The following is a 23,467-nucleotide window of genomic DNA, read 5'->3' on the forward strand; positions in this document are numbered from 1 at the left end:
GATTTGACATGGGCACAGCAGCAGCAGTGCTGGGATCAGGGGCAGGGCAAGGTGCATGGCAGTAGCAGTGAAGAGCCCTTCCCTCAGCTGCACAGTCAGACCACGGGCCAGGCAATGCCTCTGCAGCCAGCCAGGCTCCAGGTACTGCTTTGATGCCAGCTCTATGCTAGGAATGGCAGGGTTTCATGCTTGGCAGGGAGCAGCAGTCCCTTTTGTGCTGCAATCCCTTGGGCACATTCTTGACTCAACCTTTGAAGAAAGACCAGACTTCAGGCACAAAACAGAGGGGATCTCCTTTTATGAGAGAAATGCCATTCTGGAGGCCAGGTCTGGCCTAAGGGTGCCCCATGCCTGCTTCTGCCTGTGCTCCGGGAATGCACATGAAGCACAACCCTACCAGCACCGTGTTGGGAGAGCACTTCAGCTCTCTACATGCATCCAAGCACAGCAAGACAGTTTGGAAGGATGGAGAGCATCTCTGGAAATAGAATGTGCTGCTGCTGCGGCTGGACACGTCCCCAGGAGGGCTGAAGCCCCCATGCGATGGCTGTAGCGATTAAACACCTGCTGTGGTAGTGCCAAGGGGAATCCAAAGTGACAAGGGGAATGCCAAAAACAAACTGTCCTCATGGGACTTGGGGCATCTGAGAAACTTCAGGTGGGCAGGCTCTGAGGATCCCCCCTCCCTGCTGATGTAGGGGGAAACCTGGCTTCCTGCATCAACATGGTCTCTGGATCAGAATCGGAAGAGAGATACCTGAAGAGAAATGGCATGAACTGAATTTTTGATATTATTTATTTTATCAAGAGTGTAAGAGAGAAAAGGGAGGGAGGAAGGGAGGGAGGGAGGGAGGGAGGGAGGAAGGAAGGAAGGAAGGACCCAGCCTGTATGCCAAGTATATGGGAATGATAAGTGGATACACATGGAAAAGTTACTGGTTGGGATATTGTACAGACTGAACAATTTTCTGCAGTGCCTCCTTGAGCTCCTTATTCCTCAAGCTATAGATGACAGGGTTCATTGTTGGAGGCAATATCGAATATAGAACGGCCAGTGTCAGATCTAGAGTTGGGGAGGAGATGGAGGGGGGCTTCAGGTAGGCAAACAATACAGTAATGACAAACAGAGACACCACGGCGAGGTGCGGGAGGCACATGGAAAAGGCTTTGTGCCGGCCCTGCTCAGAGGGGATCCTCAATACAGCTCTGAAGATCTGCACGTAGGACACCACAATGAAAATGAAACACCCAAAGGCTAAACAAACGCTAACCACAATAACACCAGCTTCCCTGAGGTAGAATTCTGAGCAGGAGAGCTTGAGGAGCTGGGGGATTTCACAGAAGAACTGCTCCACCACATTGCCTTGGCACAGTGGAATGGAAAATGTGTTGCCAGTGTGCAGGAGAGCATAGAGCCAAGTAGTGGCCCAGGCAGCTGCTGCCATTTTAACACAAGCTCTGCTGCCCAGGAGGGTCCCATAGTGCAGGGGTCTGCAGATGGCAACGTAGCGATCATAGGCCATGACTGTGAGGAGAGAATACTCTGCTGAAATGAAAAAGTTAAAAGTTAAGACCTGTGCAGCACATCCCCAGTAGGAAATGGCCCTGGTGTCCCAAAAGGAATTGGCCATGGATTTGGGGACAGTGGTGGAGATGGAGCCCAGGTCGAGGAGAGAGAGGTTGAGGAGGAGGAAGTACATGGGGGTATGGAGGCGGTGGTCGCAGGCTACAGCTGTGATGATGAGGCCGTTGGCCAGGAGGGCAGCCAGGTAGATGGCCAGGAAGAGCGAGAAGTGCAAGAGCTGCAGCTCCCGTGTGTCTGAGAATGGCAGGAGGAGGAACTCACTGAGGGAGCTGCCGTTGGACATTTGTTCCTTTGCAGCATAGGGGCAATATCTGAGGAAGAAAAGACATGGACAAGTTAGAGAAAACTTCTCTGAGCAAAACTTGCTCATATCCTTGCCCAAACACACAGTAATTGCCTCCCCCCTCATTTTAGGAGGACCATCCTTGAACTCTATGGCTTCAGCTCTTGGCCTTGATGCTGGGGAAGCAGAGCTGCCCTCTCCATCTGCCTTGGTCCCAATTGCCCTGTGCTCTCACCTTGGAGGTGTAGGATGCTTGCACTCATGTTACCCCTCAATTAAATGACACCATGGAGAGCAGAGGATTCCTTTACATCATGCCCACCAGCACTCTTTTGGAGGGGATGTCAGGCAGGTTTCCGCCCTTCCCTTGGAGCCAGCAACACCTTGGGCTCCTGCCAGCTGCCCACATCCACCTCCCTGCAGTGATTCTGTGACCTCAGATTCCAGGAGGCTTCTCCCTGGGGCACCCAGACAGCACCTGCTGTAACGGGTGAGCTGAGCTCTTCCGGAGGGCAGCTTGCAGCCCAGATGGGCACCCAGGGAGATGGCAGGACGTCCTGAGGATGGGGTGTCCTGATGAGAGAGGTGGCTCATTCCAAGCTCCTGCAACTGCACTGCCCTGAGCCCCACAGCTTAGAGGGCACTTGGGCACCTCACAGTCCAGGACCCATCTGCATGGCAGGACCCACAGGGCCAGTGTCTGACCTGCATCAGAAACCCCCTGTTCACAGAGTCCAAGGGAAGGAGAAGGGCAGCGTGGGCAGGTGGGATCATGGAGTAACACCATGATAGCTGTGCCGAGGGAGGCAGGGCCTGGCAGGGACAGAGGGGCACTCAGATGTGTCTCCTCTCCTGGACATCTGGCTGCTCTGGGACAACTCCTGCCCTGGCCCCCATGGCCTGGAGTGCAGACGGCTGTGCTGGTGGGAAGGGGCGCTGCAGGAGGCAGTTTCCTCTCACCCTCTCACCATGATTCCATAGCCTGGAGCTGTCCCTGCAGGAGCTGCTTCTCTGTCCCCACATCTCTGCCCTGTCCATGTTCCAGACCCCATCGCACCCGCTGGGTGCTCAGCTCTGCCCTGTAGACACCTACCAGGAGCAGGACCCTGCCCAGGGCACCTCCGTGTTTGCAGATGCAAAAGAGCAGGTGAGACAAACCTTGCTGAGGCCGGGGAGGGGATGTTGGCTGTGTCTGCAGGCAGAGCGGTGGGCAAAGGCAGCCGTGATCCCTCTGAGTGTGTGGCTGGGAGTCCCTGCTCTAAAGCACGACCAGCTCCAAACAGGAGAAGCTGGGAGAGCCACCCTGACAAATCCAATCAGCTGCTGAAGGCGCCAGGTTCAGAAGATCCCTCCAGGAACCGCAGCAATGTAGCCCTGCAGCCAGAGACTTACCGTGTCAAGGGCTGGGGAGGTTTCTGCCTGCAGTGAGCTCAGCCGCCCTCCCATTCCCAACTGTCTTTCACTTAGGAGCGACTCATCCCAGCCTGGTGCCTGCGGGCAGTGCCCTGAGTCTTGGTGCTCCTTTATGAGGAGCTGCTCCTGGGCAGAGCTGTCTCTCTGCAGCGCCTGCCAGGTTGCCATGGGCTCCCGCAGTCCCAGGAGCCAGGCCCAGCTCAGAAGCAGGGACCCAGCTGCAGAGGGGACATTTTCTGTCCCCTGTGCAGCCTCCAGGCCTTTCTGAGGCTCCAGGGCTGACAGTTCCTGCAAGGCAGCAAGGTCATCCCTGGCAAAGGTCCACTGATGTAAAGAGAGTCCATGGAATGAATCCAGCATGCAGCTGGCCTCATCAGAGGATGGTTGTCTAGGAGAGTGGACATGTCCTGCTGTTGAAGCCTCTGCTTCCATCCCATAAGAACTCAGAACACTTGCACAGGGGCAAGAAGGGAGTTAACACCCTCATGCTTCAGGAGGTGATTTAGAGCAGTTCAGCAGTACAGCTAATGCCCATTGAGAAGCTCCAGGAGCGCAGGAGGATTCAGTTTGCTCTTGTGCACTCCACAAACTCAGAGGAGGATTCCCTTTGTCCAGCTGCTGGGGTGCACAAAACGGCTGCCTGTATGGGAGCTGGTTTTCTGAGCTCCCACTGCAGTCACTAGGAGAAGTGAATCAGCTGTGCACACACACTCGCCCCTTTGGACTTCTTCCAAGGGGGAGGGAGTCCACATTGGACACAGCTGGTCCAAGACAGGTACAAATGTCCACTTGTTCTGACAGAGCAATGAGGAGATCCTTGTCCATTGCAAAGAGCTTGCATGATTCTGTGCAGACACTTGATTTCATGCAAGGAAAACAGGTCTACTCGGCCGTGTCAGATGCCTGAGGTATCCAGCAAAACCACCACATTCCTACCATATTTAAGAGGGAACCAACAGGAAAATCGGGCCCTTCGAATTAGTTGGCAACCACCTAGGACACCTGGGTTTCATACATGCTCCCCCAAAGTTGAGTGCCACCACTGCCTTCAGGAAAAGTCCCCCTTGGTGACAGATAACAACTCCCCTCCTCTGGTTAGCCATGCTACTACTAATGCAGCCCCACAGGCATCTGGCATTATTCACATGACCATGCACCACTGCCTCATATGGCATCCCTCGTAGCACCAAGGCCCTTCCCCTCAGCCCTGTCCTCAGTTCCTCAAGTTTCTATCTGTCCTGACAGACAAGGTTATATTCTTCCTCACACTGTGGTACTGCCAGGAGCTTTACTTGGTAGTGCGAGGCAGTATGAATAGCCAAAATAACCCAAAAAATCCCCAGTTTAGAGAATTTCAGACTGGACATAAGGATGAAGAAATGACACCTGAAGGCTGGTGCTGTGGTGCAACAGGACACCCAGGAAGATTCAAGGATCATCCCATGGCTTTGGGAAGGAACAGCCAGTGGGGATGCAGAGACAACAGTGAAGGGAAGGAGATCCCGTGTGAGAGCAAAGTGGGGAAGCAGGGTGGGTGTCTACAGGCTGCATGGACACGACTGCAGACATGAGACAGCATAGGACAGGCTCTGCTGGAGACAGACAAAGGCACTGCCAAGGCTCAAAGACACCAGAGCAGGTCAGCATCTTCTTGGCTATGGCTGTTGTCTCTGCCACCAAGGCCTGTCAGGAGACACTGGGCCTCAGTGTCCCCCGAAAGGTGTCATATCATTGTCCTGCACTGAGCACTGCACACTCCCAGCCACACACTGTCCCCAAGAGGACCTGGAAAACATTTGGGAGAAAGGATCTCCTTTCCCAGAAGCTCAGTGGCCGAGCTTGGACATTTCGACTGATAAAACACCTCAAGGGTTAATGTGGCATCAGAGCCACCTGCACGTTTCCTCTGCCTTTCTGCTATCAGTGATGACAATTTTCTGCTCTAATCAGCCCCTGGAGACACTTTACTGCTAACAAATATCAGTGGGATCCATTAAAACTCAACAAAATGTTGGGGGTTGATCTTGACTCTGAATTCTCCTCTCAGTAACTGAGGTTCATGGATTCAGCACCAAATATACCATGGGGCTCATTAAAATGCAAAAAGCTCTCACAAACTATGTCTCCCCCTGCAATTTTTGTCTAGGCTTGCATGACTAATTGGAGAGTTTGGGGACTGTAGCTGAAAGGTGGAGACATCAATAATATAAAAGCATTTCTGATTTTAAAGTTTTTTTTTTTACTGTTACTATAAATATTCAGCTTTCCAAGTAACTGACAGCAATATTCTGGAATTTGAATCAATCCAGAATGACTCCTAATGAAGTCTGGATATGCAGGAAAACCAATGTCCCAGACCTCAAGCACTGTATGGACACTCTTCTTTCCCTCCCCAACCTGCCATTTCTCACATCAGCCACCTGGGACTTCCATCACTCTTGTTAGAAGTTTCTCTGTTCTACTGAAATCAGCAACTGAAAGTTAGAGCTCATCTGCTGTAACTCCCAACTGCTTTTCTTAGAGAGTTCCTTAGAGAACCAGCTGCAAATAAACACAGGATTTTTCTTAACTGCAAAGAAACAGAAATACAGCATGAAATAATTTCATAAATAATAATTGTGCTCTTTGAGTGTAGGCTAAGTCCAACATGTCAACAATGAGGTCGCCTTGCCACAAGGGACAGCCTTCCTGAAATAAAAACCAACCTTTAAACTCCTGAAGTGCAAACCAGCAGCTGGGTCCCGGAGTGAACAAAGAGTAACAGGGGGAGTCACAATACTGCGGTTCTACAATGGCCAACTCGTGGCCTGTAAAGATGGTGTTAGAAATTGTCAATTTAAGCAGGATATGTGGGAATGGGAGAGCCACAAAACTCCTGGGGGTCCTGGGTCATGATGTGGGCCATGCTGCTTTTGGAGATCCCAGACCTGCCTGCGCTTCTCTACAAAAGTAGGGAAAAGACCCTAGAGAAGAGGGATTTTCCTGGCTGCTCAGAGCAACCCAAAGAAGGACTTGGGGATGTCAAAGGAAACTCAATCCCCCAATACCAAAAGCACTGGACCCTCCTGGACCCTTAAGATGGGAGCAGGAGCGGGCAGGGGAAACGGCCACGTCCCAGACTTCATCAGGCCTTCAGCTCTGCAGCTTCTCATGGCTTCAGGGGAGCTCCCTAAACCAATACTTCCCACGACACTAGTGCATCGAGCAGACTGAGCAGACACAGAGGAGACAGGAGAGAGAATGGGGAAAGACCCCAGGGTGCAGAGTGCACCTTCCTGTGCCAAAGACAGGATGCTAGAGGCTCAACATGCAACCGAAAGAAAGGAGGAAAGGCGTGCTTTGCTTTTCAGTGTCTGGAATGCCACATATCTGGAAGCTTCAAGAGGGATGCAGTCTCCCTTCTTCAATACTTGCTCCAGGACTGTGCCAACACTATGGAAAGAGGATGTTGGTTGTTGGAAGCTTCAGCAGTAGGGGAGCTGGGAGATGGTCATCTCACCAACTTGTGAACAAGCCAAAATGCAGCTCCTGAGGCACGGCAGTGCCTTACAGGCTCCATACAGAAGCCTGGACAGAGGGATGCAGTGTGTGGGCCTGTCCTGAGACACCCAGGGTCAAAGTGTGGCAGATGCAGGGTGCCAGGGCTCTACAGGTCCCAAAGAGAGGCAGGTGCCAAGAACTATACCCAGGGGAGAAACACTACTTGGAGGTGTAATGGCAAACCCCAAAGCATAAGTAAGGTGAAAAAGGGAAATAGCTTTCCTCAGGGTCAGATGAAAGAAAGCTGGGCAAAATTCACAGGATTTGGAGAAACTTCCTCAGATTTTCTACTTGGCCTGACCCATGGTTCTGGAGCCTAGCAGGAATCAATGTCCCATCTCAAGCCCTCTGGAGGGAAGACATGTGTTAAGGACATGTTTGCTCTTTTCTGACATATCATCTCTATCTTATCACAGATCAAGAAACCTTCCTGAGGACTTTTAAAAGCAAAGAGCATGTAGACCCTTTTTCAGAAGAGTAGATTCCTTGAGGTTGCAGCAGGGGATCCTGCTGAAGGCAGGTCCCAGCACACAGGTCCTTGGGGCCTTTTCCAGTGAACTTTGGGTTATCTCCGAGGATGGAGATCTGAGAATCTCTCTGGATCCTGTGCCAGAGTTTGGTCATGCTCATAGAGAAAAAGATTGGTTCTTAACATCTAAGAAGCATTTCCCATTGTTCATTTCTTTTTCTCTCACTGTTGCCTCACACGCCATTTGTGTGACCCTCCAAGAAAATCCAACTGCTCTGTGCCCTCCACAAGGGAGATTTGCACAGCATGAAGATCCCCCTTGGACTTCTCTGGTCTACGCTGAACAAACCTTTCTCTCCCACCATCTCCTTTTCTGCTGCACACTCCAGCCCCTGACCATCTTCTTGTCCCTGTGCTGGACTCCCTCTCACTTGTTAGTGCCTGTGCAGAACTGGAGAGACCAAATGGGATCTGGTAAGCAGACTTGGTCCCCACTGTGCCAAAAACAGAGGTAGCATGTGTCAGTGGCCCTCCTGGTTGTGTTCTCCCAAATACAAATCCAGGATCGTGGGCAAAATATGGCACGGGGACCCGGAGAGGTTCTCAGAAGTCCTCCTATCCTCAGAGATAATGTAAATTTCAATGGAAAAGGCCTAAAGACAACACCTCTACTGGGAAGTGTCTTCAGCAGGGTGTTGGATCCCTACCTCCAGATGGCTCCCTAAAAGCAGGCTCAAGGAATCTGCTATTCGGAGACCCTTTCCAAAGGGACCTGTGGATTTCAAGCTGCTGCCTCCACCACTGACCAAGAACAGGTATCGCAGAGCCATCCATCACCCTGAGAGGCCTGATTCTTGTGAGGGGGCATCTCTCTGTCTGCAAGTGTCTGCATATCCACAAAGTGCAGAAATGGTTCTGCTTTGTTTAACTACCAGTTTGTATGAGGGATCACAATGGATTAGGGTCTGCGACGGGAAGATGTAATGAGGGTCCAGCTTCAACAGAAAGCCTTAAAAAGAGTGAGAAGATAACTTACTCCACCAGAGTGACTCAAATCCAAAAGACTCAGGTAATCATCAAGATGATCAGAAACTACAAGCCTGAACATTAGCTGACAGAAACCATGAAACTGTGAGAACCCCTGGGTCGCACCAGGATGCTCCAAGGAGAGAACAGGGAAAGCAACAGTCCTCCCTCTGCTCTCCCAGCAGGACCCTGGGGTGGCAGGCTGGGCTCTGGAGCAGAGCACTGCAGCACGCCACTACCTGCACACCTAAACAGAGGGTCCTCAGCCTACACCTGCCTCTGCATCAAGGACACTCTGGGATAAGCACCACACTTCTGGTGCCATCCTTGTTTTTCCCAGCGCACAAGGCCCAGGTCCGGCCTCAGGCAAGCAGTGGCCATGCTCTGGAACTGCCTGGTGGGGAACACAAGCATCTCGCTTGGCTTTTTGAAGGGCAGGCAAATCAAGAGACATGGACTCTTCCAGTCTCTTCCTGCACTCCAGAGACATCACAGCACCCCCAGCAGCCCCCGAGGGTTCTCTGGCAGCAACTTCCCTGCAAGTTATTGCCACTGTCTCTAATCCCTCCATCACTATGTCCACCAGTCCAGCCACATCTTCCGTATCGATGGCATTGGTCCTGCACCTGGCAGAAGCTCTGCAAGGCTTTTCTGGAGCAGGCAGCTTCTTTTTCCCTGTAGACCCTGGTGTTTTACATGCAGGAGCCTCCAGGCCTCCACGTGCCTGGCTGGCTGCCCTGGCAGTGCGCGGTGGTTTGGGAGGCAGATGTGGCACCTCCGCTCTTAGCCCAGCTCTGCTGGGCAGGGTCTCCCTGAGCATCACAGGAGTCATCTTGAGAAGTGCAGCGGTCAGGCAGGGCCTTTGCCGGCCTCACTGCTCAGCTCTGTACCTTTGCGATGACCTGATCAGCATCTTCAAAGCCCTGGGGGTCAGACAGCAAAGGCCACCTGTCCTTTCGTGGGGACAAAGTTGGCATCCGCCTGCGTCGCCTCGCTGCGTGCGGCTCCTGCTTGCCCACCTGCAGGGAGAAGGAGGCACCTGATGGAGAGGGTTGTGTTGCTACAAGCAGCCCCTGAGGCACGGGAAGCCCCAGCCCCATGTCAAAGGGAAGCTCATGGTCGAGCACAGCCCAGCTACACGTGGTCCAAAGAGGCTCTCTGATCCTTCACACAGGGCTCCCAGGATCCATATGGGCTTTGGAGCATCCCAGTCATGCTTTGTGTTCGAGAAAATCCCCACAGACAGCAAGAAGCAGCCCCTGGCCAGAGGAGGTGAGGCCTGCCTGGCTTGGCCCCCCATGCTTGTGCTCTCCATGCAGCTCCCATCCCTGCTGTCAGCCTCCCCCTCCAGCCCCAGCACTCACCTTCCTTGTGCGCTTGTTCCTGGCAGGACGCCCATTGCTGGGCTGGGAGCAGGCGTTCGCCTGCCTCTCCTTCTCCATCTCCAGGGCACTCACTGCACCCGGGGACTTGCTGCTCTGGGGACCAACGCGAGCTGCTCCTTCTGCTGGAGCTGCTCTCCTCAGAGTGCGACCCTGAGGGTGGTGCTCTGGCCCAACACAGCCTTGGTTGCCATGGGCACTGCCCCATCACAATGGCCTTGGGGACATGATGCCACCCCCATCACAAAGCCCTGGCCGTTGCCATAGGGACTCCCACGGGGTATATCCTGGTGGTGGCCAAGGGCACCCACATCTCATCTCAGTGCCTTAGTGGTCAGCAAGGGGAGGCCCTTTGGGTCCCTGTGCCATAGTTTGGCCACCCTCATGGATCTCTATTTTGGAGAGCACGGCCAGTGGGGCCACATGCGTGTTCTACCGCTCTTTTTGTCACAGTGGACACCATGCCTCTATACCAGATCCCACTTGGGCTCTCCAGTTCTGCAAGGAGACAAACAAACGGGAGGGAGTTCAGCACAAGGACAACAAGTTGGCCAGGGGCTGGAGCACGGGGCAGGTAAGGAGAAGTTGGAAGAGGGGGTTTTGTTCAGCTTAGACCAGAGAAGGCCAGGAGAGATCTTCATGCTGTGCACAAATACCTTGTGGAGAGCACAGAGCAGCAGGTTTTTCTTGGAAGGACATGCTAATTGCATGGGAGGCAGCAAGGAAAAGATGGGCAATGGGAAATTTGCAGCATATGAAGGATTCACAGACTTTGGTGTTGTGAAACTGAAAATCTTTATACACAACTTATAGAGCTTCTGACCCCAGAGACAGCCCCCGCCCTGCCCAGCAGGACACGAAGCTTCCCACAGGATTGAGGGGGGAAGTTCTGTGTGGGAAGATCATCCTCTACCAGGCTCCTTCTCCTGCTGGGAGGGTGCTACATGGCTCAGGTCTGCTCACGGGTCTAACTATGAGTGCATTTCAGAAGGCACTTTTCAAAAGGAAAGGCAGGGCAGGCATTTCCTGAAAGAGTCATTTGACACATTCATTTACACCTGCAGCACAGCAGAAAAAACTGCTTTGGAGCCATGGGCAGGGGTCCCTTCTGCACATGGCACATCCAACCAGGGCAGAGCAGAGTTGCAGAAAAGGGAGGTGAAATAAGGGAGAGAGAGGAAATATGGGTGTTTCCTTGAGAAACTGAAAGGATTTCTCTCCCCAAATCCATGGCCAATTGTGTGTGGAACAGCAGAGCTATTTCCTACTCAGGATGTGCCGCATAGGTTTTCCTGGTTGCATTTTTGTTTTCAGCAGAGTTTTCTCTCCTCACAGTCATGGCCTATGACCGCTACATTGCCATCTGCAGACCCCTGCACTACAGGACCCTCCTGGGCAGCAGAGCTTGTGTCAAAATGGCAGCAGCTGCCTGGGCCAGTGGTTTCCTCAATGCTCTCGTGCACACTGGGAACACATTTTCCCTACCCCTCTGCCAAGGCAATGTGGTGGAGCAGTTCTTCTGTGAGATCCCCCAGATCCTCAAGCTCTCCTGCTCACACTCCTACCTCAGGGAAATTGGGCTCATTGGGGTTACTGTCTCTTTGGGCTTTGGGTGTTTCATTTTCATTGTTGTGCCCTACGTGCAGATCTTCACTGCTGTGGTGAGGATCCCCTCTGAGCAGGGCTGGCAGAAAACCTTTTCCATGTGTCTCCCACACCTGGTTTCCCTCTTGACCAGCACCACAGTTTTTGCCTGCCTGAAGCCCCCCTCCATCTCCTCCCCAGCTCTGGATCTGGTGCTCTCTGTTCTGTACTCAGCGGTGCCTCCAATGATCAACCCCCTCATCTATAGCATGAGCAACAAGAGTCTCAAGAATGCATTGAAGCAATTAGTACAGTCGGTGCTAGAAATAAGCTCCCCATCCTTCCTAACAAGGGGTTTCTAATGCGTTTCAGAGTGTTCTGTGCTTTGGGAATTCTCTCTGTGTTTATATATATATATATTTTAACATAAGGTTTTTAATTCATGCTACTTTGCCAGAGGGGTGAACCCACTCAGTCTAATTGCCATATCTGCTGTAAATATGTCTGTCCTTGTGTCTCTGTGTCAGTCGTGGCTTCACTCAAATAAAAATGGATTTCCTCAGGACGATGCTTAAAGGTTGGCCTCTCCTTCCAAAGCCGGAGTCCATAATGTGCTCAAGGACTTTAACCTTCACAGAGTCTGTTGCTCTTCTGGGACTCTCCAGGGCCCCCTGGCAATGGTGTGTTAGGTAATGTGGGTTGGATTCAGTTTCCAGCTGTGGGTGCTCAGAGCTCCGGCAGGTAGTGAATGGTCAAGCCATATCTGTCATATGACAGGGCTGGAGATGGATATGGAGCTTCCAGGGGAGCACAGGGCATCTTCAAGGGCACTGTGTTCCTGGGAGCGAATGGAGCTTCAGGAACTCAAGGGGAGCCACCCAAATGGAAGAGGCAAAAGCAATGAATGTCTACGCTAGGGAGAGCTCTGCAGTGCTACAAGAGGCAGTGGGGACCCAGGAGGCCCAGGGAAGGGAGCCTGGAGAGTCACTGAGGTCACCTTCAGCGTCAGTGTTTGGCTGCCTGGGCAGCTCCTTCCTGCCGGCCTCGGTGCCTGTAGCCAGAGGACCAGCCGGCCCTGCCCAGCCTCCCTCCCAGCTCAGAGGCCAAGGACGACTCTGCACCAACCCCACGTGGTGCAAGGCTGGGGCCAGCAGGGTTTGTGGGGGACAGGGCAGTGCGGGCTGTCATGGGGACCATGTCAGAGGGACATTTCCCCAGGGCTGAGCACCCTGCCCTGGGTGCTGTCTGCACAGTGGAGCCAGGGAGCTGTGTGCGGGTGCAGGGATGGGCACACATGGAAGCCCCCATGTTCCGCTTGGGAGAAGGGAACCTGCCAGGAGCTCTCCCAGCCCTGCCCCACCAGCACCAGTGATGACCAGCCCTGCTGCTGCACCCACACTTTCTTGGTGCTGAACTCAACCACGTTCCCAAGCTGCTCCCTACAGCTGGCTGCAGGGACAGCCATGGGGTCTGGCCATTCCTGCTCCTCACAAACTGCTTGTTCAAGGCAATGCTGGAAGAACAGGCCTGGCACCATCCTCTTGGCACTGCACTACCTGTGACTGTGACAAGTGAGCAGTCCCCTCCAGAGAACGATTCTTGGGACAGCCACTTGGGAACAAGCAGCTGGCAGTGTTGATGGGAGTCGGGACATGCCCTCTGGGTGGACAAGGAGGCCTCAGGCTCCCTCAGCCTTTTGGGGAGGAGTTGTCCACTGGGAGGAGTGCGGGGAGGAAGGACGTGAGTCCTCCTGTGGTTTGCGAGGTGAAGGTGCTGACATGTGGCAGAGACCAGGGCACTGCTGCCTCCTTGGCCCTCTCCCAGCTCCTGGGAGCTCATTGCAGGAGCCAGCCAGTCCCCAAGAACAGCTATTCCCACAACTTTGCAGCCAGTGCTGGGACACTGTGTGCACGTGGGGTGCCCTTTGAGCCACACACTTGTTCACATTGCTTAAAGGAGACTGCACCCACCTCCTCACCCTGCCTGGGTGCTTGGTCACTCCCATTGTGGTCTCACCCTTGTCACCTACAAGCTTGAACTCAGGCCCTAGCCCTCATGTTCAAAGAGCTCCACACATCTGAGCTGCCCCTTCAGACTAGGGGCAGCCCATTTGCTCATCTTCCTCCGCTCACTCCTGAAGATCTCATACCCTGCTACTGTATGAGATGTAGAATCATGTGTGAGATTCCACCACACCTCAGCAATATTTCTCAGTTAGATGGGCATCTCCATCTGCTCCTCTCTCTGCCCCAGGCTTTATGCACTTATGCATGTTTCCATTGCAAAGCCTCAGCTGTGGCGCAGAGAACAGATTGGTGATGGTGAAACTTGTTCTACCAAGGGCCAAGGACACAGCATTTCTGGTGGCTGCACTTCAGAGCACGGGAATGCTGTCATGGAGAGCAGGTGGCAACGTGATGGTGACAGGAGGGTCCCACTAGGAGAGCAAAGCCTGCAGAGCCCAGGGCCAGGGGGAAACAGAGCTGGGTTGCCCAGCCCTGGAAGGAGAGGGTTTTGCTGCCTGAGCTCCCTCTGCAGCACCTTGGTGCCTGGGACAGAGCTGAATTGACCTCCCTGAAGGACAATGCACCAGTGAAGAAGGTCCTGGCTTGGACTGCCACCCTGAGACCCTGTGAACATCACTAACACTGCCCTTGCTCCTGTCATCCAATGGTGGAAAGAGGTCTCTGCTCTAGTAGCCTCACCCTTAAAATCTTGTAGCTCTCCTTCTCTGGAAACTCTTCACACCCTTACATGAAGGAAATGGGCTAACGATGACCTCCGTGTGGTAAATCACAGCCTGCCCAGGTCCAGGGGCTTCTTCAGTGGCACATAGTCCTTCCTCGAGAGAGGTTCCCCTCTGTCACAGGCCCAAGTTGCCATTAATTACCCCTAGGAGGCAAATCCCTCTCCTGTTTCTCCCTGGCCTTGGGCATTCCAGACTTTGCTCTCTTTGTGGGAACCTCCTTTCAGCATAACCCTGACAAGTGCTCTCTACACGAGCAAGTCGCTGTTGTCAAGTGGGGCCATTGCACACACAGTGTCCTTGGCTCTTGGTAACACGTTTCTCCACTGCAGACCTCTTCTTTGTACCACAACTGAGGCTCTCCAACCCAATATCATACACAAGTGCATGTAGTCTCGGGCACAGAGGAGGACAGATGGAGAGGCACAAGCTGTCACTGCACGGAAACACGATTGGAATAATTGAGATGCTTTGAGACCACTCACATGACAAGAGGGCTGTGATGGCAGAGGACAAGCCCCGCAGGAAGAAAGGTTAGGGGGGAAGAGCAGGATGGGGTGGATGTCCTTCATGTGAAGGGACAGCTCAGATGGAAGCAGCTCTTGCATGGGATGGATCAAGGTCTGGGTGAGATCTTGTGTAGGCTCCCTCCTGCTGGGGGAATCCGTCAATCTGAAGGGTGGTGGAGCTTAGGAAAGCCAGCAGGTCTTTAAGGAGCACAGCCACCCAGCACAAGGATGGTCCATTCCGATGCTCATTAAAAGTAGAACACGCCTTGGGAGATCAGCTTGGCTACACAGGATAGTATTGTCTACTTTGTAGGGATGGTGTTCCAATAAGGACAAAAAACAGGTCCTGCCCTTGGCACAGACCAACCCTTGCAGTGATATGGACTGGGCAGTGTCCGGCTGGGCAGCAGCTCTTTGGAGAAGGACCTTTGTGGGCAAAGAGTTGCATGTGAGCCAGAAACGTGCTCTGGAGGCCACCGTGTCCTCGACTGCATGAACTGGAGTCCCCCTACTCTGTACTTGTTAGAGTACCTCTAGAAACTGCATGCATTTAGGACCCTCTGTAGAAGAACTCTGCTCATCACATGAAGTGAGTTCAGTGTCAGGCCTCCAAAGTGGCTGGGGGCTGGAGTACCACTTACCCCCCTGTGAGGAGAGGGTTTGTGTTTGTTCAGTGCAAAGTTAAGGCTTCTCCTGACTTTTTTTTTTTTTTTTTTTTTTTTTGGCCTATGAGTCAATACCTGACCTGGCTGCCCCAGAGTCAGGCCCTTCTGCTGGGGTGAGGTTGCTTTTTCAGGCCTGGGCAGCACAAGACCTGCATGGAGAAGCTGAAGATCATGACCTTCTTTAGCCTGCTGAAGTGCTACAGCTAATGGAAAGAGAGCAGGAGCCTGTGACTGCCTGCAGGGTGGTTTCAGGGATGATGGAAGTTGTTCAGGTAGTGGGAAAGAAACAGAGAAGGAGAAAGAGTCACAAACGGAAGCTTGAGGTACAGACTTGACTTGAAGAAAAGAGAAATGTCACTTAAGAGCAGTGCTGTGGTGCATCATGTCACCTGGAGGGGACCTGAGATCAAACCATGCCTTATTGTTTCAAAAAAGAGTCACTAAGGACAGAGAGACATGGGAAAGGATGGAGAGATGCTGGGGTGAGAACAAGGTGGGGAAGCAGCCTGGGTGTCTACAAGCTGCAGGGAAACAGGCACAGGCATGGGAAAGTGTAGGAGAGCCCAAGGGAGAGACAGCTGAGGGTGGTGCCAAAACCTCTGAAAAACTACGTCTATGTCCTCTTGGCCATGGCTGGTGTCTCTGCCATTGAGGTCTAGGAGAAGAAACTTCTTCCTTCTGGCAACAGGGCCTCCTTGCCTGCTTTCCCCCAGGCACACAAGGTGTCCTGCCCTAGGCCTTGAACACTCCCACCTACACACTGCTCCAACCAAAAGCCTTGGGCAAAGCCTGATGGAAAGGATGTCCCTACTCAGGGACTGGACTCCTCTGGTCAATCTGCTTGATAACGCACATGTAGGGTTGACTTGGCACCAGAGGCACCTGCACTTTGCATTTTTCCTATGTTTAATCATGACTTCCAACTCTCTGCTCTAATCAGTCCCTGGGGAGGCTTTGCTTGGTAATGAACCACAGTGGGACCCATTAACCCTCCAAGAAACTTGGGGATGTGCTTCTGACTTGAACTTCTGGAGAAGTTTCTTCAGTCTCCTCTCAGCATTGGTGTTTCATGGGCTCAGCATCAACTACTCCCAAGAGGTCAGTCAAATGCAAAACCCCTGAGGAGCCATGATTCTTGCCATAATTTTCTTCAGTTTTCAAATCTTCTATAGCTAATTGGAAAGGAGTGTCTTAACATTAGACTGATTACAATGAGCACCTGGGAAAGAAACATGGCTATTTTTTTTTGAGCTTTCCTTATTCTTCCATTTTCTGAATCAGCCATACACACTTTCTCCACTTCCTAGAATGTCTCCAATGAAGTCTGGACATGTGTGAAAAGCAGTGTTTTTGAGGGGAGACCTGTATGAAGAACCTTCTTGCTCAGCTCCCCAGCCCTGCCAGTTCCCTCATCAGCCACTGGGGCCTTGGATCACTCTGGCTAAAATCAAACTGTTTTTCTCACTCCGTAGATGAATGTTACAGCTCATGTGCACCAATTCCCACCTGAACTAGCTGCAAACATGTAAAAGTATTAAGTATGATAAAACAAAATAACCTGGATCCTATGTCAATAGGAAACAAAATCCAAACCTCAACTGTAGGTTGAATCCTGAGTTGCCTCCAAGGAGCTTCACAGTCTACAAGAAATAACCTTCTTTGAACCGCTTTTCACAAACAGATAGGTAAAGGCTGGATAGACACATGGTGAAGGAGCTGGTTAAGAGACAACAAGAGTCTCCTGAAAGACTCTCTGAAGCTCAAAGCAGCAAGGGAAGAGTTGAGAGGTGTCTGAGAATGATAAAGAGCAAGGGGAGGAGGAAGACTTAAAAAAAATAAAAATAAAAATAAAAATAAAAGGGAAGTGCAGATGTGCAGATCATCTGAATCAAAGCTGTCTTTCCAAAAGTTCAGCTTAATCAGGCTTGCAGAGATATGTGAGGGATTGGTGAAAGGGTGTATATGAGGAGGCAGATTCCCCCTCATGTCTGACCCTATCCGTGCAGATGTCTGTCAAATCCAGTTGCCTGGATTTCCCTTTCTAGTCAATGGAGGGAAATAAGCACTCTTAACAGACTTTTGATTTCAGATGTATTTCCTAATGACAAGCTAAGGTTTCCTGCAGGAACCGCCTCCAAAATTTTCAGCACTACAGGGGAACACAACGAGCCCAGGGCATCTCCAGCAGTGCCAGCCTCTCTATGTGATCAAATCGAATCCAACTCCTACAGCAGATTTTAGTCATAAGTCAGAACATTCTCATAGAATAACAAAAATTAACCCTTCCAAAACTTTGCGCCATTTTTAACATTATGAAATACATTTTCATTCTTCTAATTTGGCAGCACCATGTTGGTGCACAACACTGACCATGGCAATGAAGTAAGGCAGGAAGCAGATTCCTAGATAAAGTTCTCAGGAGGATCTGTGTTAAGGGCACCTTTGCTCTTTTCTGGCCTATCACTTCTATCGTAATCAGCATAGTGCATGAAACCCTGCTGAGGAACTGAAGAACAACGAGCCTGCTTTGGTGCCTCCAGGAGGAAGACTGTCTTCTGTCACAGACTGTCCTCCATCCCACTGCTACCCAAAGAGCAGCCCACAGCAGTTGTCATGGAGCTGAGGCTCACCCTCATCTCAGCCTGTGCTCAGACTTTGTGCTCTTTCATCCCACAGGACTTTGATCCTGTCTTGCCAAATGCCAAACCTCCAAACCAAGCCCCAACCCCAGGCAATCCCACAGGTCTGCCCAGGGCACACACTTGCCAGGGCAGGGACAGAGAAGTGACCTCTCCAGTTGCCCCTTTCAGACATTTCTCAGGCTTCACCTTGTTGGTGAAGGTTGACTGAAGCCAAGCAGGGCTGCACTTGCTAAAATCCCAGTCCCATTCAGCAGTGAGGCCACATTTTCCTTCTTCATTCTTTTCCTGTCACTGAAGCAGGAGCAGGGAGATTTGGCTTTCCCCAAACCATCCTTACTTTGCGGGACAATATTTCTGACTTCCTCCTTTGCAGCCCCTCCCTTCTTCCCCTTTCCACATGCTGCCTTACTGACTTGAAGGCCACATGCCAGTTCCCTCTTTAGTCAAGCTGGGCTCCAGTGATGTTCCCTAATTTTAACAACTGTTTGTATGGAGCATTCTTCTTAACAGATGCCCACTTAATGGCTGCCTTTCCTGAGGTCCTCCACCCTTCAGAGCTGCTTGGAGCTGCTCTCCTCAGAGTGGGGAACCTGGGGCCTTGGCCCCCAACAAGAACATGGTCACCATGGGGACCACCCACTCACAATGGCCTTATGGGCAGGCTACCACTGCCATCACAAAGCCCTGGTGGTTTCCATGGGGACCCTATAATCGCGCCCTGCTGGACACCATGGCAGACCCCATCATGATGCCTTTGTGGGTACTATGGAGGTCCCATCATGATTCCTTGGTGGAGACCATGGAGAAAGACGTCATCACAATGTCTTGGTGAAAACCATGGGGATCCCATTATGATGTCTTTCTAGAGATCCATAGTAGAGATCTACACAAGGCCAGCTCTGTTGCTCTGCCCACTAATCCTCATCCCTACACAATCCTGGCAGGCTCTCTCTCTGTCCCTAAGCAGAGCTCCCTGCATCCCACTGCTCTCTCCAGGTGTTCCTTTGTCCACATCACTTGCACCTTTCCCTGCCAACCCAGGCCATCAATTCCTCACTCTTGCTGGAGTCTTCTCCCCTGAGTCACTCCCAGTTTAAGGCTCTCATCACCGGCTTGGCCACCTGGTTGATGACCATCAGGCCAGCAGATGGGAAGAGCCTCCATCCAAAGGACATGTGACAACCTGCAGTCTTGGTGCCCTGCTGTGGGCTCAGCTCCAGGTCCTCCTCCAACTCCTACTGAAAAAATAAACTGAAAAAGAAGAGGAAAAAAAAAGGGGGAGAGAACTGGAAAGACCCGTGCTATATATCCTCTCCAATTTCATCTTGTAATAAACCGGTATGAGGGTACATGAAAGCAATATGAATTAGGGTATCTGAAATGCAGAATTAAACCATGAATGCTTAGGACATGTTTCTCCTTCTTGCATCAGTGCATGCCCAGATGTGCAGGGATGCTGCTGCTGGAGGCATGTTCTGTGCATCACTGTGCCAGAGCGAAGGCCACCCCAAGGGAACTGACTGACATCTCCAAAGCCCATGGAGAGACCAGCAGGTTGTGAGGAAGCTCCAGAAGGGCCTTTGCCCACTCTGGCCCATGGACAGCACCAGCAGCCCCTTTGCTGGCCCCCTGAGTCCACGAAGCAGGGTTAAGGAGATAACGAAGGGATACTAGGCACCCAAGGGCCATGCTGGTGCCGTAGGGACCATGGGTGTGCATGTGCAGGGGTTGCAGGTGGGCACAGGGGCCACTTGTGACTATCACAGCTGCCTAGCCTGCGGGACAGGGCAGGATGGCAGATTTCTTGAAGCAATCTCTGGGAAAGCAAAGGTGCTACTGCAGAAGTCCCTAGGCCTGGGTAGCCAGCGGTCCATCCACCCTGAGGCCCTCATTAGCCCAGTCCCTGTTCATATCATCTGGCAGAGTGAGCAGAAATGCAGGGCAGGAGAGCTAGAAGGGTGTGAGAGTTCAGAGACCAGAGCACAGAGCTCAGTGTGATGTGTCTCCTATTTTTGCAGCACACTACGTGCCGGCGGGATGGATTTTCCCTACAGTCAGTGTTGGAATTCATTTATTAGCGTAGAAGTAGGAAACCCAGCACAACCTGGGGCACTTGCCCAGCAAGCGCTGCAGTGGGACATGGTTTTCCTACAGGTGCCCTACTGTACCTGTTCCTGTCCCCACTGCTAACGCTTTCCTGTTTTCTTTCTGTAGAGAGAACTCTGTGGACAGTTCTTGTGTGAAATCCTTCAGACCCTCAAGCTCTCCTGCTCACACTCCTACCTCAGCCAAGTTAGGCATCTTATTATTAGTGCCAGTTTAATGTTTGATTGTTTCATTTCCACAGTCTTATCCTACGAGCAGATCTTTGCTGTTGTGCTGAGAGCAGGGCCAGCACAGAGCCTTTTCCATGTGCCTCCTGCACCTGCCCATTGTCTGTTTTTCTCTTAGCACCGGCATGTTTGCCTACCTGAGGTCCCCTATGTCCCCTCTCCTGCTCTGGATCTGGTAGTGGCTGTTCTGTACACGGTGGTGCCTGCAGCACTGAACCCCCCTCATCTACAGCACGAGGAACAAGGCACTCGAGGAGGCTGAGGAAAACAATTTCACAGATATTTTTCAGCCTTGAGAAATTGCCATTGCTCTCTAAAAAATGACTCCCTCAGCATCTCATACCAATGCTGAACATTGTTTCTTCACTACTTTTTCTAATATTTATATTACTTTTTAAATATTTTTTCACTTCATTTTTTATTAATGGAAGGAGTATTTTATATCCTGTTGCTACCCAAACTGTTGCATATCTTCCACCTTCACTGAGACTTCTCTGTTGCATTTGGTCTCCACACTCCAGAAACCTCACAGCCTGTTTACATCCTGGTCTTTGCCTTTCCAGGGAATGTTAGGGGATTCAAGAGCCTTCCAACCTGTTCTGCCAGTAAGAACCACGGCCTATGATCCACAGACTTTGTCATGTTGCTTAAAGATGCCATCCACTCCATCAGCCTGACTGCATGGTCTGTAGCTCCCAGCATGATGTCACCCTTCATCTGATGCTCACCCACAAGCACATACCCAAACCTTGTCCATGCCATGGAAGCTCTTTGTCCATCCAAGCTGCCCCTCCACACAAAGGACCTGCCCCCTCCTCCTCTTCCCTCACAGCCTCCCCTGAAGAGCTTTTACCCCAGCAGCGCAGGCCTCCAGTTGTGTGAGTGGTGATAATGCATCTCAGTTATTGCAATGATGTTGAGGTCCTGTGACAGCTTGTGCTTCTGTCTCCATGCCAGGCTACAGGCATTTGCATATATTTGGGCTGCAAAACATCAGGATGTGGCACAGAAGACAGATTGGTCCTTGTGAACCTGTTACCAAGAGCCAAAGACACTGTGTGCAGTGGCCCCACTTGAGAGCAGAGCCATGCTGGCATGGAGAGCAGGGGTCAATGCAATGGTGAGAGGAGGTTCCCACTAAGAGAGTCAAGGCTGCAGTGCCCAAGACCAGGGAGAAACAGAGCTGGGCTGTGAGGGAACGACAGGAGAGGGTTTTGTTGCCCGAGTTGATTTGTAGCACCTTGGGGCCTGGGACAGAGGTGAGCCCATGTCCAGGCAGGAGAAGGTGCCCCTGAAGATGTCCTTGGGCTTGACCCAACTGTGATCCACCAATCCTGGGATCATCATTAGCCCCATCATGTTTTCCAGGGTGCAAAGAGGTTGTGTGGGAACAAAGCGAGAAGCTTTTAGGAGAGCAGAGACCAGTGCAGACCCCTTGGTGTGAGGTGCCTCTCCCACTGATGAAGCACGCTCAGCTGCAGGAGGGATTGGACATGGTTTGCCATAGATCCCAGGCTGTGCCTCCTAGAGGAGACATCTGGTTATGCTGGACAAGCCAGGCATCTATCTTGGCCCTGCAGCCTATTTCTATGTCACTGAATTAAATGTCTGCACTGAAATACATGAACTTTTTGGACTGTAATGATCTGCCGGGGTCTCTACATTATACTACATGGTGCTCACATAGTGCCCCCTTCTTGCCCCTTTCTGGGTGTCCTGCCTATTAGGGGCTTCATAACTAGGGCCTTCCAGAGTGGGACACTTCCAACTTTCATAGATAGTCATCCTCTGATGAAACAGACGTCAATTTTGGAATTCTTTTTTCCCCATTAATTAGGAAAGGACAACAAGTGTGATTCTTTTAGGTTACTTCATGCACATTCCCCAGGAGGAGGGAGCACAAGGGACAGAGAAATTGGTGAGTTCAGCTGGGCCTCTGCTCCTGAGCGGGGCCAGGCTCCTGGGACGGAGGCAGCTCATGGCAGCCTGTCAGCACTGCCCAGAGACAGCCGAGTGCAGGAGCAGCTCCTGTGCCAAGAGCAGCAGGGCTGCGGGCACTGCCTGCTGCTGCGGACAGCAGAGGAGAGAAGGCAGCGAGAGGGGAACGGCAGTGTGAAGGAGAGAGGAGAGCTTGTTGTGGGAGAAACCTTTCCAGCCCTTGACACGGTGAGCGGGGCAAATCTGTCCTTTACTGGAGAAGAGCAAGAGAAGGGCTACTTGAAAGGGAAGGAGCTTTCCTTCAGGTCTCTGCTCTTTCAGCCTCCTTATTATGGCTGGGAGAAGGAAGGAACAAGTTTTCTAATTTGATAAGGAACTGGGAGTCCTAAACCTTCACTCTGAAAGATTAAGAGAGAATTAATAGAGAGGTGAGAAACTCCAGCAAGCTGCTTAATCCCCATCTTAGCCTAGAGGCAGCATCAATATCATCTTTGTGGCCTCCTAGGACTTTATGTGACCTATTTCTTATGACCTGCAACCGCACAGCTGCCTTTGGAAATTGCCCAGAGGTTTGTGCAGGGCAGAGTTGAGCACAGATATGGGGTCTGTGAGCAGTTGCAGGGACAAGACCCAGAGATAGAGGAAGGGCTGCCGGCAGGGACAGCTGCAGGCAGCAGAGATGGGCAGGGAAGGGGCAGGAAGTGCAGGGCAGGAGCCGCCTCCTCTGCAGCCAGACCTGGGCGATGTCTCCTGCCATGGGACCATCTCCAGCCTCCCCACCAAGGGACTAAGGTGTCCCCCTCTGTGAGGTGACGTACCCATCTGGTAAGGTGAAGGTTTTCCAGAATGCCTCCCTGTCCCTCTCCCTTCCTCCATCCAGCACATTGAAGGTCTTGCTCCTTAATTCTTCTCCTGTCCATGCTGCTCCTGTTCTTGTTCTCAGCTTTCCGTGGTTGAGTGTTTTCAGCTACAATTCAGAGACTGATGCTGCAAGGTGTGGAACAGAGGGGTCTGAATGGGAATGAGGTTCTTCCCAAGCCTACCCTGTAGAGCTGCAGGAAAAGCAGTCCCTGGGTCTGGGAATTGAGCTGACTCTCCCTTAAGGAGAGCCCATCTTCAGTGTTGCCAGTCCTTTGGCTCTTGCCCTGTGGTGTCACCCCTGCCAGGCTGCCCCCTTCCCTCCAGAAAGGCTCTGCTGTCTCACGGCCATTCTGTGATACCTGGGTGACCCGTGAGGAAGCTGCAGAGATGCTGAGGGTATGGAGGTGGTGGTGGGAGGCTGTCCAGGAGCAGATGAAATGGGCCCTGTGTGTCTTTGGCCAGGAGTGTGGAGCCCTCCCTTAGCTGTATGG

General features: G+C 52.0%; 1 protein-coding gene across 1 annotated transcript; it reads right to left on the reverse strand.

Moving 5' to 3' along the window:
* Nucleotides 1-932: 932 nt before the first annotated feature.
* On the reverse strand, nucleotides 933-1,868 carry LOC148592457 (olfactory receptor 14C36-like). The gene has a single exon (XM_088534693.1). It carries the CDS (start codon nucleotides 1,866-1,868, stop codon nucleotides 933-935), a length of 936 nt encoding a protein of 311 aa, XP_088390819.1.
* Between the last annotated feature and the right edge of the window lie 21,599 nt (nucleotides 1,869-23,467).

The sequence above is a fragment of the Tinamus guttatus genome, unplaced genomic scaffold (genome assembly GCF_059628265.1).
Source record: "Tinamus guttatus ecotype Peru unplaced genomic scaffold, ASM5962826v1 Tinamus_guttatus_pri_ptg000588l, whole genome shotgun sequence".
NCBI lineage: Eukaryota > Metazoa > Chordata > Aves > Tinamiformes > Tinamidae > Tinamus > Tinamus guttatus.

Excerpts from the sequence above, each read along its gene's own strand:
- LOC148592457 (XM_088534693.1), bottom strand. The coding sequence starts at position 1,868 with ATGTCCAACGGCAGCTCCCTCAGTGAGTTCCTCCTCCTGCCATTCTCA.